This window comes from Trachurus trachurus (genome assembly GCF_905171665.1).
Source record: "Trachurus trachurus genome assembly, chromosome: 4".
NCBI classification, from domain to species: domain Eukaryota; kingdom Metazoa; phylum Chordata; class Actinopteri; order Carangiformes; family Carangidae; genus Trachurus; species Trachurus trachurus.
Window position 1 is genome coordinate 8,833,331 of NC_139898.1, and position 19,647 is coordinate 8,852,977.

Consider the following 19,647-nt stretch of genomic DNA (forward strand, 5'->3'; position numbering starts at 1 on the left):
TGATGATAAAAAAAATAAGAGCTGAGGAGAGCAAGCAGCGGCAGCAGAGAGACAGAGAGCCAATTCATCCTCTTACTGAAGGCTTACTCAGCCAGAGAGGCTGAGGACAAGTATTAATAGAGCTTGTGGTTGATGAGGAGAGCACACACACAAACGCACACGGAGGAAATACTCATGGTCTGAGGGAACATGCAGCAGTTTGTTCACTTACAGTATGATGAGGTCTTTTGAAGCATTTGGCTTAAGTGCAAATTCTTGACAATTGAGAACTTTGAATCCGTATCCTTCACAGGCGTGTCCGTTGATTTCTGCTGATCTGATGGTGATGGGAAGCAGGCCTGTGTTCTCCACTCTGAACGTTCTTTTGAGGGTGAAGTTTGGCTCTTTGACTTTTGTCTCTGAAATAATTAAAGGGATAGTAATTAATGGAATAATGGTTTCAAATGAGATGAGTCGATACAAAATGTAAAGAACCAAACAGAAGTAAATCACATTAATGTTGGACACTCAGTCAATGGATCTGTACCAGACTTGTCACATGCACAAGTCTTTTTAATTACATGAGATTCCAGCAGTGAAGAGACTGATTTTATTTTTTCACTCTGACTATGCAGTAGTGTGCATACTGTTGTGCAAGCCACTCAGACTTCCTGTACGATTTTTATATTTCATCATTGTGGATAAAATATATTTTTAAAAGTAAATATGCACCTATACAGAGCTGACTGGGTTTCTATATGAGGGAATGTGCTGTGGTCTAACAGTCAGGAAGTATACTATATCTATTCCATTTTTGTTTTTCTTCGCTCTGTATGTTTCACACTTATGATTGGTTTCCTGTTTTTTTTTGACAGTGCTCACAGTTGTCTTTAAGAAAATGGAGACATCACAGGGAGGCAGAAATTGCCCTGAAAAGGAGAATCACATTGCTGTAATGTCTCACAGATGCTCATGCAGTATAAACACACGACCACCACAACCACCAAACTGGAGGGGGGATGAACGTCGAATTACAATGTCAGAGGAACTTTCAGTTTACATGATGTGGGTTTCTGGATGTACAAAGTGTTCAGGTTATTAAATAGGCTGATCCTAATTACAGATACAATGCATCAGAATACTATCTGTTGAGGTTATGAAAAAAATTCATCAAGATAGCAAGAAGTCACGATGTGCAATGAACATATTCTGAGAATGCACCGATACTGTACATGTGCTGTATCTGCTTAGACTCCGTGGCACTGATAGATTCTGTCCCAAGTCAAACAGACTCCATATATCCACATTGACCTGGGCCTCAGCAACACACACTCACTCTCTGTGCAGTCTTTGAGAAGGGCCTCAGTCATCTTAAACCTCAGCGAGCTGCCTTGTCCTGGAGGCTTCCCTGCAACTTTCAGGCTCTCTGTCGTCCCTCGTCCGTGGAGCACGATTGTGTCGATCACGGTCAGATTGTTCCTGAACAGATTCCCAGTGAAGGACACCATGTAAGACGAGGACGTGAAAACACTAAAAGGGGGCCGTTGTTGTGTAGTGTAGATTGAAAACCTGACATTACCTGACAATGAGGAGGGAGGAGACACTGTGGTTGCTGATGGGAGTGAACCTCACGCTGAATGACTTGACTTCCCCAGGCAGCAGGAGGAGGTTGTACACAAAGGGTCTGGTTGAGCCCTCTACAAACCCAGTACTGGTCTTCATTAGGGATGTCTGCCAAACAAACAGAGAGCCTGTTAGAGTCAAACAGCTTCCACATGCTGCCTCAGGACCAGAGGAATGTGATTATTTCAACCAGCTGATTCTCTAAATTCTTTGACTGACGCTGGAGTCGGTCGTCACTCCTGCAGCACTCACTTGATTTCTGTGAACCTGGAACTCAAAGGTGTTCGTGTCGATGTTGATGTTGGACAAATTGCCCAATGGAAACCTGGGACATGAGGTTTGACAAGATTAGTTAGTACGATATGGGAATGAGGAACAATAACGTGCAGGGTTTTGTGGAGACTTTTTCACCTGTCGGCCAGTTTTCCGGAGAACACCGAGGGGTTGGGTAACAGGGCCAAAGGGAGAACCTGGACATAGACGGGGACGTCGGCAGGATTCTGCAAAATCACCTCCTCTTCCTGCAGAGAAAACAAAAAGATTTCTCACCCGAATCTCCAAAACACAACTTTGATACCGCCTTAAAACATCCCGCATGTGTTATTGGACATGTTGGAACAAGAGGGGGATTGTTTCTACTCACAGAGGAGCTGTTTGTGTTGGTCAGAGGGAACGTAATTCGTTGTGACGAGTTGACCAGTGAGGGCCAGGTCAAGTGCGCTGTTATTTTAGCTTGCACGTTTTTCTGCAGGTCTGTGTTCACTTCAAACACGGCCTCAATCCTTTAACAAGGAAAGAACCATTGTTAGTTATACTCTTTAAATAGTTCGCCAATGAGGACAAAGTAATTAGTAAAATTTGATAACCAAAGCCCAAGATCACTGAATCCCTAAGTGTTTACTTGTGTCCTGCACGCTCTTTCAGCTCTTTCCATCGCCTGAGAAGTTTCTGATGAAGATCCACATCAGCATCCCAGATATCCTCCTGCAACGCCAGCCCATGAGGCTTGGATTCAGCTGTGGAAGAAAAAACATTAACCACTTAAATTTTGAACCGGGATCCCATTCAGATGGGATTAGCGTTACAGAGGGAGGTGGGGAATAAAATATTCACTGCGCTCGTCAGTAATTTAACTCAAAAGTTCTAGGCAGCATTTAAAACTCTGCAGAAAGGGCACTTAGGTCTGGAGGGAGGGGGCTCTGTCAGATGAATTTGAGTCAAAAATTGTAAAAATGCTCAGAATGTGCTGCCTCAACAATTTTAGTTACACAGAAAACAGGATCTGTCAATTGCTAATTGAGCGTGCTTTTATGCAGTGCTCATTTGCTAAATTGTGAATAAAAGCTAAAACTCAGGGCTTGCAGCTGAATACCATTGCCTGTAGCTAACTTTACAAGAGCAAATTTGATCCCTCTTAACAGGCATTTTTCCACATCTCATAGTTTTATTTTTTAATTAGTTAGTGTTGGCTTGCTTCCATCTCTCTGATCGTCATAAATGTTTTGGTTTCCTTCAATTTCACATAGGGCTGGTGGAAAAAAAAAAAAGAAAAAAAAAGAAAAAGGGAGAAGCTGCTCTTCTCCAGAATAAAAACTCAGTGATCCACTGTAAGTTGCTCCAGACATGATCCTACTCACAAAAGTAACACAAAAGTAATGTTGCCAAAAAACTGTATTGGCTGTATTTATTACCAGGTTGTGAACAAAAGAAATCCTACAACTTAACACTGACCGGGACAGGTGATGTTAAACCACACCGTCCTCCTAAAGCACGAAATCCAGTCTGACTGGAGCTTTCATTTGCAGTTTGAGATTAAAAATGTCACACACACACACTCCACAAAAACAAACCAAAACATAACAAAAACAGAAAAAAAACTTACATTTAAGCACAAATGGCAGCCCCACATAACAGTGATCACCACACTGCAAGCTGGCATCAAAATAAATATTTGCCACCTGAAAAAGATGGAGAAAATAAATAAGTTCATGTCTATAAGGGGGAATGTGTCTCACTGAGTTAGCCGCTTTAGGCGATTCTCTACCTTCGATTTACGTCTGGGCTCCAGCTCGTCTTTGTTGCTGCGGAGCCGTTTGTAATAAAAACGGATATCTTCTGTCAGGGAGCGGATCTGCTGCAGCCTCACTTTCTGTGTGAAAGAGCTCTGTATGCTGAAGCTTTGATGAACAACTTTCCCCTATAGGGACAAAAAAAAAACATATATATATACACAGGTCAGGACTTGCAACACCTTGAGCGTTCAACAGGAAGGTATGTTGACACTTTATCTCAGCTTCAGTCTGTTGTCAGCACAGGGCAGATGTGAAGTCTTACTTAGGTTTTTACTTACCGGAAATGAGGGTTGTAAAACGATGTGTTTAGGAGAACTATTTAACGTGCCCACTGCGATGAGGGCTTTCACTGGGATGGTTAATATCTGAGGGAAGAGAAGAGTTCTTGTCAGCTTCAGACTGAGAACTGGAGGCGTTTTCCTTTAAAACAACAGCATTAAAACTGCGTTGACTGACGTCCTCCTACCTCATAATCTGTGGTTATGTGCACAGCTCCATCGTACATGCCCTCCAGTGCCTTGGTCACCAGTGTCACTCTGAATGCTGCGTAATAGCCAGATGCCAATATCACCTTTGCAGAGAGGAAAAAAATAGCATTAGATTAGAGTCTCGACATCAGAAAGTTGTTTTTTCCATTCCTCTTTAATTTCGTGACTTTGGAATAAGAACACCATATCTACAATCTGATCGGGTTTCAGATACTGCGGGTTAAAGATTTCATATCTGAAATGAAGAAACCACCTCGCACGACAGGGAAGTGAGTCAAAGTAGCAGGTGTCCTTATAATACTCTAAATATGTAAATACAAAAACTACACTTCTTTAAAAGAAAGTCACTGTTGTATCTGAAAATAACTGAAAAAGGTTTTTTTAATCAAACTCCCCCATCACTCCTGTTCTGCCATTTGTCTTTCTTTTGATTCCCACCTCATTTCTACTATTTTGTCTGATCAAGATGGACACTGACATCACTGTGTGCTTATCTGCTGCAGTGCTTGAGTGGCAAACAGACTAGAGGTCCTAGTTTAAAATTAGTTGAACTAGTCTAGCACAATAGCTGGTACTCAGTCAAAAAGCAGCTTAGGAGAGACATTGGGGGTCTTACTGTTTTGTGATGGGAGGCTGAGGTGTTCTGCAGCTCTCTGTGGCGACTCAGGGCCACTGTTGTGTTTCCTTTCTCAGTCTTAAGCAGCTCCATGGAAAGACTGTCCCCTGTGACCAGCCAGGACTTGATCTCCAGCTAAAGGACAGAGCGGATAGATATTGGTATGAAAAGACCAGGACATAATATCATGTCTATTGTACTGAGACTTCTTTTGTCCTTTTGGACAATGTGTGCCTGAACTCTAGACTCTAGAAACACTATCGACTACCAAATAATTATATTATCATAAACTATGTTGCAACGTGATAAAGTTTTAGTCAGCGTATTGTAAAGATTGTGCAAACATGCCTTACCCAACTGGCAGGGGGTATATTAGTCAATGAACAGGAAATACAGTTACTAAGCTGTGGTTCAGGCTAAGGAAGCTCTACCCTTTATGCTGCCTAGAAAACCTCTGAGAATCATTTCACAATCAGCTGCTGCAGGTTTTTACCTCTATAGGATTACTGTTGACCACCACGAATATGATGCTGCTGGTGTCTGTTGCGCTGCGGACGCCAAAGTCCAGGAGGTTCTCCGTCAGACTGGGAGGGAGCACCAGGGGCTGTTCACACAACAAGGCCACAAAGAACAAACACCACGTTATACAGACACATGTCGTCCCCAAAGATCATGATGCAAAAGCAAAACGACATGTTGACTTCTCCTTTTTTGAATTTGCAGTTATGACAAAACAGCAAGTTGTGCCAGCTCCACAGCTAAATCAATAGTGCTACATCAAGTAAGGGTTAGCTTGGGAGAATGTCAGTCAAACCTAAAGCCAAGACTCATTTCACCTATTCACTTTGTAATAATATTTAGAAGATGGTCATTTCTATAAAATATGGACAGGCAGAACAGCAAGGCAGAGAGCAGTATCTGTTTTTGATTTGGTATCATGTAGTTGGCAGGGTAACAATTTTTGAAGGAAAATAAATCCATTAAATGACGTAAACACAACTTTTCTGCTATCTGCTTTGGAGTTTGTCCGTTGACCTGCAAACTGAGAAGCCATTTCTGTGAACGCCACTGCTTCAGCGGGTTGTGTGTTGTGTTGCGTACCTCCAAGAAGCCTGTGTAGGCGCGGACCGGCAGGTGGAACTTGGATGCATTTGTAACCAGCAGGATGTTGCTGTCTATGTGAATGGATGGTCGGACTGGCCGGAACAGGAGTGAGAAGATGTAACGTGACGAGTGTGGGGGGATGAGAATAGGTGCACTGAAGTTCTGCACCTAAAATAGAAAGAGAAGAAAAAAAGTGATGAAAGTGATCCTGCAGGTGTATAGCACATATCTTTCTTCACAATCAGAATGACTGGAGGCACTCACATTAAACATGGTTTTGGCCTCTTCAGGCAGGGACACGTTATGTATCCGGATTGCAAAGTTAAAGGCATTTGTGAGGAAGATGGGTCGGTCCACTGGGTCTACGGGACTGTCCCTGATGTGAAACAATGTAGCTGTGTGGTCAAAGCCCAGGTAGCTGCAAGAACAAATGACAAACCAGTCAAACCACGGCAGAGTTTTTTTTCCCCTTTATCTAGTACATAAAGCCACCCACTCGCCCACTCGCCCACATGCACCGACAGGATAACTCACCCTTCTAAAACCTCTGCCTGGTATGGGATTTCAAGCTTGGAGTAGCTCTTTTCTTTTGCTTTAACAGTTATTTTACCAGTGAATTGATATGGTCTTCTCGCTTTTGAGGCTGCAATGAGAAAACAAGATAAAGAGTGTAGATAAGTGCACTGCAAAAGGATACAAGGCCCCTGCAAGAGGAAATTGTGTAACATTTCAACCAAGACATGTTAAAAAAAAAAAAAAAAACTGCTAGAGTGAGAACATAATGTAAAATTTTTAAAGCTGAAGATGACTGCCTGGACCATGAACAAAAATTGGTCTATTACTGCACTTCCTCAAGACATTTTTAAATAATACGTGTCATTGATATGCATCATATTCCATAGAAGTGGGTGATGATGGAGCAAGCATTTGGTGGTAGCACATGCAAACAAATAAGTTATAAAACTGGTTGTTTAATCTATATTAAAGCAACACCATGTAGTTTTTCAACCTTAAAATATTTTTTTCCAAACTCATTGAAGTGGTAGAAAAATGGTTAATAGGATGAATGATGCCGCCGCCGCAGCCTGAGAAGGGTTGCGTCGGCTGGAACCGCCCTATCTAACTTCCCTGCGTGGGTAGGAACACCACGGTGAGCTCCAGAGACCGAGCTCAAGCCTGGACTCCCTGCTCCTCTCACATATACACAAGCGCCCTGTGCTGGGCCAAACGGCCGACCAGACTCCCTCAGGCCCTGGCAACAGCAGCGACACCGGCAACAAATTCACATAGGCTACTGTGGTTCTCTGGGAAAGACACAGTAGCTAGCAGACAGTTGCTCTTCTCAACCAGTGTACCAGTAGCTACCACAAATCCTACATAGTGTTGCTTTAAGAAATCTGGACATTATTAAAAATGTCTATTATTACGATATTGATAAGAACAACTTACGATCAAAAGTAATTCTTGCAACATTGGTATATCTGCTCTCTCCAGCTTTTAGCGTGACTGCTTTGAAATCTACTGTGACGGCTTCATTTGATGGGGTTGTGCGTACACTCTGTAAATCATAAATAAAAGAGAAGGTTACATAAGATGCAGGATAACCATTTAAGTATATAGATTAAAGAGGGCTACTCAAGATACTCACTGTAATCGGAACGTCTTTTGTTCCTGAATTTAAAAGGTGTACGTTCAGCAGTTTTGGACGATCTGCGAGACAAAGTAGTTGGGAAACACAGAATGACAATGAGCAACGGAGACCAGAACAACAGTATGTGATTAAAGTAGTTTTGTTTGTGGGATGAATTACCTTGTGAACGCAGCGTACCAAAATCAAGCATCTCTGTGGAGGAGTAAATACCAGGGGCTGTGCAGAGAAGACAAAAAATGTGAAATCTGAAAACACTGTGTACAACCAAATTGTCACAGCGGAGGTCTTGTGGGAAATAAACGGCACCTGATGTGACCTCCACCTCTACAGGGAGGATGATGAACTGGTCCTCGTTGGGGGCGTTGGTTTTGATTCTGATGAAAGCTGTGTGGTTGTCCACATCTCTGGACGAGAAGCTGGCTCTCATCACCCCCTTTGTCTCAAAAGGAGGAATCTCCTGTAGTGACGATGCAACGGTTGAGGGACTGGGGACTCAACTCTCACTGCCATCATCATTGGTTTTCAAATTAAAATCAGAGTTGATACAGAAAAGAGAGGAATATAAAACTCACCCATAATTTCCCAGTGCCTCCTTGTTGACCTGTGGGAAGCTCTAGATGTAGATCCCCACCACTGGAGTACATCTCAACAACCTGCAGGAGGAGAAACAAGAGGAACAGCAACACTTTAATATCATGACAGAAATTGAGCAGTGTATAGAAATAAGTCATTCACAGGCACTTTTTGCCATCATGGAGTCTCACGTCTCTGATTACCTGCAGTGGTTCACTGTATGGGTTGTGGATGTTTATTAGTGGTGAGAAGCTGCTGTTTACTGGGACTCGAGCCCCTATGAAGGGCCGCAGTCTGTAGGGGTTTGGGATGCCGACCCCAAAAACCTTCAGGACAGAGAGGCAAAGAGAAAGAAATATTGGTGAAACCTTTGAAAGCATAAATCCAAGTTTGAAAAGAGGTTTTGTTTATTCAAGTCTGTACCTGGTATGTAAACACTCCATGATGTGAGGTGTTAATAAATAAAGTGTTTTCTACATTCCCAACTACTCGTGCAAGAAACACCACATCAAATGATGTGTTCCCTCCTGGTGGAATAATCTGAAGAAAGAACAGATGACATATGACTTAAACAGAGCAGATGACGGCCTCCCACAGTTATTTACACATGTGCTGACAAGTGGGACAGCCTGGCTGATAACCGCAAAGATGTTACCACCGGCGACCACCACACCTGACCTGAAAAGTCCACTGCTATGAAAACATAACAGCTAAACTCTAAAACTTTTGCATTCCAGCAGTGATGGCTGATTTTGTTTGTGCAGACGTGCCTGCATTCTGTTACCTGCCAGTTTATAGTAACAATGTTGTTTGAATGAGATTTTTAATTCATCAAAACACATGCAGATGCTCTAATTATAGTCAGGTGCAGGTATTTCCTTATAGGCCCCGTCCTACGCCAACAACCTGCACCAACAAGGTGGGGCGACTATGACAGTTGAGACCCAGGGCAAAAAGATAAAGTAAAAGTAACCGCTGCCCCACTTTCTGCTGTTCCTTAAGACTCGTGTTTGCATTGCAGGGTAATAACCAAAGGCAAATCAGATAAACAGTATTTTTATTACCTCCTCTCTGGTCTGGGCTGCTGAGAGTGATGAGTTATAAAAAAAAATACATTTCTCTAATTATAAAAGTCAGGGGGACTAACACAGGATTTTGAAAAAGAGGGGTAGATGCCCCCCTCATGATTAGTGGAAATTATACCCTTGCCCTTTACTGCTGGTAATCCTTAAAGGCAGAGACTTGAAGTAATGACACATGATATAGACGCGTTTTAGCCCAAAGGCCAAGTTTAGTTCATCCATTCTTTTTTTCTACAGTATGAAATAGCCTATATATTTTGGAGTATTTGCATGTAGGATTTATTGGAACACAGATAATAAATCACTGGGAAAGTACTGACACAAAACATGTGCTACGGATCATGTGACCACAGCAAAGTGAGATTGTAGTCTGAAACTGTATTTGGGACTGAAAGAATGCTGGTATATATAATCACATTATACCAGTCAGTGAATAACACAAACAATCACATCACCAGGTATATCTGGTAAATGTAGTCATGAATTAACTCCGGATGTAGCTGCAGGCACTCAAATTCACGTCCCTCCATACATCTATAGCCCTACCTGTAGCTGTTAGTAATTAGCCTGTGTAAGTAAATGTATTGACCAATCTCGCAAAACTCATCTTAATGGATCCTAAATTGGTGTGATCATAAACCTTTTATAATCAAGCTCAACCCTAACCCAGATGCCATTAATCTGCTGCCCCAAGAGACACACTGTGAAACACTCCCACATAGTGTAGATAATAGAGGCCTGAGGCTGGTGAAGGACCTTGGCAGATAAAAAACACAGGACACCCTGCTCTCCAAACTAAAAACCATGTTTTCCCTCTGTATTTGTAGTGAGCCAATAAGATTCCCACAGATCCCTTTGAGCACAGGGCTGAACAAGGAGAAAGTTAAACTCTGCAAATGTGTGAAAATGTACAGTATTATATATCACATTATGCAAGATACATATACACAAATGATTCCCCTGTTCTTCTAAAGTGACTGGGCTTCCATAAAAGACATCCTGAGGCTCCACAGATCTATTCACTAAGACTTCAAACCTTGAGGATACTTAATTTATTCAGTAAAAGTACCAATGGATAAAATATCCCCCGTGGATGAGACCAAAATAAAGCTCTTTGACATGTTTATGAAGTTAAACTGTCTGTACACGCTGGAGCAAGAAGAAATTTAGCCCTTGCAGAATAGGAATGGATACCAAACATGATGACACTATGAAGTACAACCAACTTGTAAACTAATAAAACAATTTATCCAAAACTGCCCATCGCACATTTCGTCATCACTCAAACAATCTCTAAAAAGGATTCCCCTAAAGATGTTAAGTTGTCTACTCTAATGTGCAAAGCCTTTATACAAACACACCCCATGACAGAAGACCAGAGGCCTTTGGTTGTTATCTTCACAACCACACAGACCTCCCTCCCACTGAACGTCTTTGTGAGCCAGACTCTCGTGTCCTGCAGATGAATTTATTTTTACACTTACTGCATTACCACCACATTAATGCACCAGACCTTCATGATCTCTTTATGGACTCTCTGCACTAAATTGTAGCTTCACAAAAAGAAAAAGATACGAGAGAAAACACTTGCGAAAGTGAAAATATTTCTGTAGACTATCAGAACTGATTTTCCCTAGTGTACGATCTGCTCTCTCTTTAGTCTAAACTGAGCAAAACGCATTTCACTGCCTGTTGACAAAAACTTCAGAGGTCCTATGTTTATCCAAATGAAAACTAAGAGAAGCAACTGTGAAAAAAGAAAGCCCTTTACCCAGAGTCCTGTCTAACCACAACTCAGACACATGCTAAAACACGCAAACAACAAACATCCTCGCTAGACAACCTAACTTACAGTGTATAATCAATGTCTCAGGACAGCGTATTGGTCAAAACATTCTTCAAGCACTTGTTTAGTACTTGTTAAGCCACACTTTAACAAATACATGTCTGCTGCAGCTGTGGTTGGAGTAACAGAACAGGTCTTTCCTGTAAAGGGCGTCTCTACATGCAGCACAAAAACATGAGTTATGGCCATGTAAGAAAATATTATGTATGTTGGAAAACATTTCCAGGACAATACGGATTGACTGCAGTCATCTGTTACGAAGCGCAGAATGTGTTTATCGCCCTCTTGGAGTTATTTTGGACTCATGCTCTTGGGAAACTGCATCCTGTGGTTGAATGGCAACTTTTAGTGCTTTTTCTTTATTAAAACACCACTAACAAGATGTGTCATTTTTAGACTGTGTACACCAGATAACTTGATACTGTGGCATTTCTTTCCCAGTTTTATTTGCTGTTGGGTTCTGTTGTAGAGTGGCCCTTTGTTCACTGCAACTCATCTATATCTCTAAACAGTTAGAGACTTCAGTGCCCGGAGTGGTCACATGTTCAAGCCGCACATGTGACTTGCATCAGGACTTCCCACATTATTGTTGGCGTTTACTCGTTTGACGCGCTTGTCGATGGCTCGTGTTTGAGTTTAAAGCAAAAACAATCATGTGTGTCTTGATAAGTGTCCGAGTGTCACATTTACAATAATTACACCCGTTAAAAACTGCCTCATGATGAGCATGATGATGAAATAACACAGTGCAATCAGCACAGCCATGGGACTACAGATCAGGGGACTCTTTTTTTTTTTAAAAACAAGACAGTTCTACATTTTCAGAAACAAATGAACAAAGTGATGCGTACTTACCCTATTCTGGAAAAAGGATGCGTGAAAATGTGCTGTTGTTGCTGATATTGATATCAAACTAATTTCTTCTGAGCTAGGATTATGTAAATAAACTTTCTCCATTTTTGGCATTCCCACAGGCCTGAGGAGGAAGAGGAGAAAAACATTTGTACAAGTAAGTAAACAACCGCATATTTAAAAGACATTAGAGGGTAATTATAAAAAGCACCACACTGGGGATATGAACAGAAACTCCAATAGAGATGTCATGATAACACAAAATTAACACCAAAGTCTGAACTGATTGAGATCAGTTAGACGTGAGTAGTTCACCTGTTAAACAGAACAACAAAGACAAAGAAAAGTAATGGAAAAAAGGAAGAGAAGAAGAAAGAAAAGAAACATGAAGAAGGTTTGGAGAGTAATAAAACCTCTTTTTCGAGGCATAATGACAGACATAACCTCACTGTGGAGCCACCCACTAAAGTGATTCATGATGGACTTGACATTCCTTTGGGCTACCATCTTCAGATTTGATTTGAAGGGCCACACCAGTGGTTTTGCATGTTATAGCCCATTAACTACACACACTGTACTTCAATCTCCGAGGCCCTGCATATATCTTTGATTTCCTACAGCCTGTGGTTTCTTTCATTTCAATGTGGTATGAAAATCAACTTGTGCAGACTTGAGACTTGGGAGAGGTTTTTTTGATTTCACCTGCCGCAAATGCGCAGTCAGGCACGATGGCAGGGCCGATTGGGAGCGCTTATCAGCTCTTATTCTTTTCAATCGTTTTGAATGAAGCCGCTCATTCAAATCCTGCCATTGTTCCACATGTGTCAGAGAGACAGAGAGAGTAAGAACCTCTCAAGGTCTCATTTTCATGCCCTCCGAAAACATTCACAGCCGATAAGTGGATTGTTTGTTGTTGTAGTGAGGGGGGGGTGGGGGGAGGAGGGGCTGAGGCAGCTGGGCTCCTTACTGGGGTCCAAGCTTTTTTTACAGCGCTACTGAATGATTTGCACTCTGTACCCTGCAAGTGCGCTGTTGGCTGCACTTGAAGCTGGGTCATACCGCATGGGTGTGCACCTACTGTCAGACTGGAATGTGACAGAATATGTCGGGCCCTGGGTGAAGCTAGGTGCTGGACTTAAAAAAATATGTGGTTTTGTTAAGTGCATTCCACAGATATGTCATCAGCCCATTTACTGTGGACAGGCTGAGGTCGGTCGTGCGGGTTTTTAAGTAACATGCACGAAAAAACAATACTTGTAAGGAAAAGTAACAAGATGAGAGATGTAGTAAAAGCATGGATCGCACAGCAACAAAATAGTAGAACATATGAGACACTCACTGTTCATGAAAGTCCAACATTGGAGGTTCAAATCGTATAGGTCGGCAGTTCCCACGGTGCGGGGATGTGCTGTGAGAGAGAGGGACACGTGACAACAGCAGCAGCAGGCTGGGAAAAATAGTATCCATGTTGGTGTGCATTTCAAACAAATGAGAAGCTAACACACGAGCACAGACACCGTAGTCCGTGTTTAGGTGCATTTAACAATGCATCACGCTCCCACTCCCATCTGCACTGCACTATTTCCATATGTAAAATCTCTATGAAAATCCATAGCTGGAAACCCCCCCCCACCCCCCCAAAAAAATAATTAAAAAAGTGGAAGAAAAGAAGCGAAGAGAGTGGTGGTTACTCTCTCACATGACGGAAACAGCTTGCACTTTGCCTCGTTGTAGAACACGGGCATAACTCACCAAACCTGTTCAACAACAGGTGTAGCCAACAATGGCCAAGGCCGTCCCTAAAGAGAGACACCTCTTCCTTGGTAGAGTACAACTATGTGCTGGGAGGCGTTATGAAAATCTCATGGAAAAGAGAAGTTCAGCAGTGCTGCAGCCAGGTGTGGTTCAGGCCTCAAGTCACTTAAAGGAATAGTTCACCTTCATCATTTGACTCACCCTCATGCTGATGAATACTCCAGAGTAGTTTTTTATTCCTCAAAGTGCTGGAGACCCGGGAGGCCTACGAACCGGCCTCCTGGGTCTCCAGATGCACTAATGACTGAAATTAATTTTTTGGTGAACTATTCCAAACACCTACAAGTTATCCTCTACTCAGAATATACAGAACATGGAAAAGATGCAAAAAGGTTTGTTCACCGATTCTTTTGCATCGGACAAAACACTGTTTCCTGATACTTCACTCTAATGTAATTACTCTAACATCACCCTAGAGTCAGACAATTTACCAGAGATCAATTTCGCCCATTTACTACCAGGCCTATGTGTACAGGAACAGACAATGGTCCGAGCTCCCTACAGACAGGATGGATTTCCATCCCCTGAGACCCACAGCGATCCACGCAGACACGCAAACCGTGCAGTCTTCCACTGGGATGATCTGTCATCTACAGCCTGTCCCTCACTCCACTCATTAATATAACAACTACTGACAAAATTCTTGCGGGATTAAGGATTCACATGTATCCTGGCTGTGAATTCTCTGCGGCCTTTCGCTCGCTGCTTCAGAGCCAATGTGTTGAATGTCAGTGTGTAATTGGAGGAGCTGGGGAGATCATGGGGAGGGGCGGGGAATGTCCAGTGTCAGACTAACCTGTACATAAATTTTTTTTTTTTTTTTTTTAAACTGTGAAAAGCAGAGACTAGCACATTCAAAGCTTTCTTCATAAAAAAGGAGCAGTCTGAGCGATACAAAAGAGATAATTATTAGCAAAGACAAAGAGATTCACCAAACTGCCCAAACAATGCTAAAAAGAGGAAGCTCTGCTTTTAAAAAACTCTTAAACAACATAGTCAAACATCAAAATACCTTCCCCCCTGGTTGAGGGAGTGGTCACGCTATGCCAGAACAAGATAACCCTTTTATGGATTAGAACGTACTGTACAAATAGTAAAGGCTCTCTGTATGTTTTCCCCAGACAAAACACGAATGCCAAAACTGAGCACAGGGGACTGGTGTTATGTGGAGAATTAAATACAAAAGCACGATGTTGAAAAAGTGACTTTTATACGTTTCCTGACTTTAAAAACAGTGTTTACTCTCTCTAAGCACTCGATTTCAGCCACTGAGCGGTATCCAAACATTTTTAGAGGACTCGCTATACAGTTCTCAGACAGACACTATGGTTCTCACGGTGCTGGGATTTAATAGTCTGATGTTTATCTGAGAATGACACAAGAAAGCCAACTGGAACATCCCCCAAAGCAGTGTGCAGTCACTTTTCTGTTTGTGTCTGCGCTCAGAGCGTTTGAGCAATCCTGACTCTGAGGCAACGTGACCTAACCATGGACACTCGTTTAGTATCAGAGGTGAGGCAGTACTCCAAAAAACACAACACAACCATCTGCCTGCCCGCCTGCCCCGCTCCGCCTCATCGGCGCGGGCACAAACTCTCCGACTCGCCTCGTTGCGCCTTCGCTCTTTGACTCAACTCTTCCGAGCGGCTACGGCAGGACAGAGGCCGGCCGGGCCCAACAACAGGTGCCACAGGCCGAGCAGTTTCCCTGACGACTGATGTCACCAACAGCACATGTTTCAGAGAGATGAGGGGGGTGGGGGGCAATGAATGCATATGGGTGTAACCTCAGGGAAGAAAAAAAAAAGCTGCTCTTTCTTCCTGTAACGGACTTCATGCTTATTACCAAGTGTGTGTTGGCTTCAAGTGGCTGTCCTGCCTCAAGGCACTGGCAGCTTGTGATTATGCTTCTCCAGCTTTTTATTTTGGGGAGTTAACTGACACTACATAACCGGCCGAGAGGTAATAAAATTCCTCTGCAGGTTTGTTAGCCTTGACAAAACAACCTTTTGTATCTGCTTGTTCTCATGTTCACGGCAACTGATAAACACATTAGTACAATTTCAGCTCATCTTTGTTGCGTGCCACTTCTCTTTGGGAATGTTGGTTGTGTTGAATGAGGGAGAACAATAATTTGTGTTCTCTCCTCCTACACTTGCACTTTCCACTATACAGCAGCGCTTTACAATAGCATGCAAATGAGGAACAGCATAGATGTAAATGTGCCTGACTAGCACATCACCAATGTGGTGGCATTTAAATGCATAAATATCTTTAGATCCCAAGAGGGGGAGGATATTTTGAAAGTGAATAAATAAAAACGTACCTTTGTTGATGATATAAACTAAAATCAATGTCAGATTCCGCCTGCAGGAAAACAGAGATACAGTAGGTCATCATTAAAAAGGTGACTCTGACTCTGACTGTGACTGTGAGGGTGGAGGGGCAGGGGGATCAAATTGCAAGTTGTAAACCAAGTAGCCAACATGCATTTGTGTTGTGTGTAAATGTTAGTCATCATAATGAAAAGGCAACAAATGATATTAAAAAACAAAAAAAAAGGGTAAAACGTACCTGTAAGAGGCTTCCTTCGCCAAAATGTAGAACCTCTAGAATTGTGTCTGACTGAATGAATGCTGTAAAAAAGTAAGAGGAAGACCATGTGAATATTATCTCAACCACTACTGTTTCTAATTTTAGTTTTCAACACTTTACATGGCAAACTCATAAAGTCCAGCAGGTGAAAGACGTAAAAGAAATGACACAACGCACAGAGACATTCTAAGTGTTGATATGTTTCACCCGTTTTGCATGGCAAAGCACCGTATACAGAGGCCTTGTGAAGGCACAGCTGATTTTACATGATGCAGCATCGGAGCTGTTGGACAGCAGCAGCAGCCAATGTTACACCATTTCAGAGGAAGTGTGGTGAAATCATAAGAAAAGCTATAGCCAGAGAGAGATAATTAAAAATAGCTCTCTGCTGGAGCCCCCCTCCCCCCCAAATCTCCAATGCAAAAGTCATCTGTAAGCAGTCATATCTTCCTGAACCACAAAGCAGTATACTGGTAAAGATAACTTCTCTCTACATGAACTTTAATCTCTTGAACAAGTTCGCTTGGTGTTGAAGTTTGGTGTCCAACCCCCCCCCCCCCCCCCCCCCCCCCCCCCCATCGTGCCGAGAAGAAACACTTACATGTGCCACTGTCAAGACACAACACACGCACACACACACATCTATTTCCGGAGGTTACAAGGTGTCAGGCCACTGGGCCGTTTGGTGTAAAACAACTTTGCTCATATTCTCTCCTAGACAAAAAGGAACTTCAGTCAGCAGCACAGCCTGATATACTTGAGCTGTGTGTTTGTAATCACATTACTATCAACTGGATTCACACGGGACGTCTCTACTATTCCCTGGCATATGACTCACTCAAAGTATGAATCTACGAGCTTAGAGAGTCTAAAACTCAACTCACCACTCAGCATTTTTTATGCGTTCACTCTATTGAGAAGCGTTTCACCTGACACCATCTACCTACATCCCACAGCTTGTGCTGTCAGACCAACCTTTCCAGATCATATTCACAGCACACTTCATTAGGTTTTAGACAGAAAAAAGCCAACTAGATTGAGGTGATCTAATCACTTGGTGCAACAATTGACAGTTTTAGTTCCTCCTTAGGTTTCACTTCCGCCATGACACAAGTACATCTTGCAGATCAAACTTAGCCAGTCGTCTGTGGATGAGCATCTGCTCAGAGTTTTTCCAAGTTCATTATGTACCTTTTATATAAAAGTATCTAGAGGTACAAAACAATGTGTCTTGCTATACCATAGTCGTATACGCAGGCAAAAATATGACTAGACCTAGTGAAAGTGAGAGCAGCGAGGCACTGAATGAAAAGTGAAACATATTCAAATTCAAAATGCCCCATAACAAATACAGTCTTCGGTGCCTCAGTTTGTCTTTTACATGCTTCAGCTTTGGGCCTAATGGTCACAGCTGTTGGCCAAGTACAACTGTAGGTTTCTGGGCAAATGCCAAAATGAAAGGGAGCAGTTTCTCTTAATTAAACATCATATTACCTCTCCTGGCATAGACCTGTGTAAATCTGTACAGGTAGATAAAATAGTGCAGCCTGACTATTGTTGATCTAGATAAAGTGACTAAGTTTGCTGCGCCTTGGCGTTGGTAAGAGCATGACAAAGTGAATTCACAGTATTTGCCAAATAAGCCATGTAGTCACTGGCGTGTGTCTCCATTGTTTGAGCTGCACATGTCAGGGAACCAATGTAAACGATTTAAAGGCACCAGGCACGTTTCAGAGTTGGCACAGCTCCTCTGGTACATGAACTGCAGCTGTCCACTTACGACCGGTGGGACTTATCGCTGTGTCCTGACACGATCAGTAGATCTGACAGCCGGACACTTCAGTCCGCTGGATAAACAACATGCGGCTGTCATTTCATTTGGCCCCGCACACTGGTCGGTGCCAAGCAGGAGCCCACCGAGGGGTCAAATCGAAACGCTCAGCCACGTTTACAAATAACTTGTCATCTGACTGACACCCGTATTTCCTCTGCCTGGGCCCCAGTATGAGGAAGTAGTGCTCGGTAACCTGCCCGAGACAGAGGGCTGCCAATAATGTCGCTGCTCTGTCATCTCTTCATTAAGATCACACAAAGTGGCCGATGCGAGCTAACATTTGGACTAGCCACGGTGCTAACACGGGGCTGCTAACGGTTACCCCCGTTTCTGCTGCCGTGTAACAGTTTTCAGTGTTTGCTGAGCTCAGTGTTGGCCCAACTCAGCCTTATAAGGCAGCAGGGATGACAACATGACAACAAGCTACAGACGGAGCTAACCTGCACTGAGGCCACACACAGCTAACTAACTCACAACTCACTGACCAACGGCCACTCGCTGTGAGCTGGGCTCGGCGAGTCAAACACTGCGGCTCCTCGGAAATGTTCGTTAGTGTCAAAGAAGAACCGACAACAGTTTGTGTCGGTGTCGGAGAAGTAACTGTGTTAGCGCTGTAGCGGGCTAGCCGTGATAAAGTTGGCCCGCAGAGGTAACCTCCTCCGCCGACACTTGGTGGAAATGCCTGCGGAAGTTAGCGCGGGCTAACGCGGACGTCGCCAGCTCAGTTACAAACCTTGTTTATTCGCCCGCGTCGTGTGAATAAAAGCAATAAATAATATCCTCAGGAATCCGATACACGGCGCTCTTGTTCTTGTGTTAGAGTGGCGACAACTCTTGACTCTTTCTTGACTCGCCATGCTGCAAATCTTGCTGTTACGATAACAACCGAGCGGGTTCGCGGACGTGCCCGTGTAAACCTCCGCTGACTCTGTCAATCATCGCCGTGAAAACACTGGAGCTCCACCGAGCAGCGGCAGCAGCAGCTAACTACTGAGCAGCGGCGGCGGCGGCAGCAGGAGGCTGGACGGACGGCCTACTTCTTCTGCTCCGCTTCCTCTTCCGCTCCACGTGTGACGCGGCACGGCGGAGGCTGCTGCTGCTGCTGCTGCTGCGGTGGAGTGAGAGAGAGGGGCCCCTGCTGCCAGAGGGGCCCTACACACATAGACATGATACTGTCATGATATGGGTTATATGTCTATGCCTGCACACATACAGGGGTCTCTGAGAGCCCAGCACACCTCAAACTAAGTAAACAGCTGCAAATTCAGAATACATCTTTGACGACTGATGTGATTATGAGGGCCAGATCAGGCCCCCAGAGTGTCTAGAGACACCCCTGTCGAACATGTGCTGCTGAAAATTTCAACAGAAAAAAAAAAAAAAGTATTTACACTGGAAAAACTCTCAACATGATGATGCTGTAAATTCAGAAAACATCTCCATCACTCTGACAATACATGCACTGCAAGAACTCACAACATCTGCAAAAACTCACAACACAAAGGTTGTGTTTCTTTG

General features: G+C 43.3%; 1 protein-coding gene across 4 annotated transcripts in view; it reads right to left on the reverse strand.

Moving 5' to 3' along the window:
- Positions 1–19,176, reverse strand: part of tmem131 (transmembrane protein 131) — a 28,457-nt gene extending 9,281 nt beyond the window's left edge. For all 4 annotated transcript variants that reach the window (XM_083969880.1, XM_083969878.1, XM_083969879.1 and 1 more), the window contains exons 1-28: positions 18,863–19,176; positions 16,275–16,336; positions 16,027–16,067; positions 13,226–13,294; positions 11,890–12,010; positions 8,530–8,646; positions 8,310–8,432; positions 8,106–8,186; positions 7,840–7,990; positions 7,693–7,749; positions 7,531–7,592; positions 7,332–7,440; positions 6,417–6,525; positions 6,147–6,300; positions 5,880–6,050; positions 5,272–5,382; positions 4,779–4,913; positions 4,141–4,245; positions 3,953–4,039; positions 3,647–3,799; positions 3,485–3,560; positions 2,504–2,618; positions 2,246–2,384; positions 2,014–2,123; positions 1,855–1,927; positions 1,559–1,710; positions 1,316–1,458; positions 212–398 (exon numbers count right to left, since the gene is read on the reverse strand). In XM_083969880.1, the coding sequence (XP_083826006.1) occupies positions 212–398; positions 1,316–1,458; positions 1,559–1,710; positions 1,855–1,927; positions 2,014–2,123; positions 2,246–2,384; positions 2,504–2,618; positions 3,485–3,560; positions 3,647–3,799; positions 3,953–4,039; positions 4,141–4,245; positions 4,779–4,913; positions 5,272–5,382; positions 5,880–6,050; positions 6,147–6,300; positions 6,417–6,525; positions 7,332–7,440; positions 7,531–7,592; positions 7,693–7,749; positions 7,840–7,990; positions 8,106–8,186; positions 8,310–8,432; positions 8,530–8,646; positions 11,890–12,010; positions 13,226–13,294; positions 16,027–16,067; positions 16,275–16,336; positions 18,863–18,986 (3,137 nt within the window). In that variant the 5' untranslated portion in view covers positions 18,987–19,176. The remainder of the gene's footprint in view (positions 1–211; positions 399–1,315; positions 1,459–1,558; positions 1,711–1,854; positions 1,928–2,013; positions 2,124–2,245; positions 2,385–2,503; positions 2,619–3,484; positions 3,561–3,646; positions 3,800–3,952; positions 4,040–4,140; positions 4,246–4,778; positions 4,914–5,271; positions 5,383–5,879; positions 6,051–6,146; positions 6,301–6,416; positions 6,526–7,331; positions 7,441–7,530; positions 7,593–7,692; positions 7,750–7,839; positions 7,991–8,105; positions 8,187–8,309; positions 8,433–8,529; positions 8,647–11,889; positions 12,011–13,225; positions 13,295–16,026; positions 16,068–16,274; positions 16,337–18,862) is intronic.
- Positions 19,177–19,647: the final 471 nt, after the last annotated feature.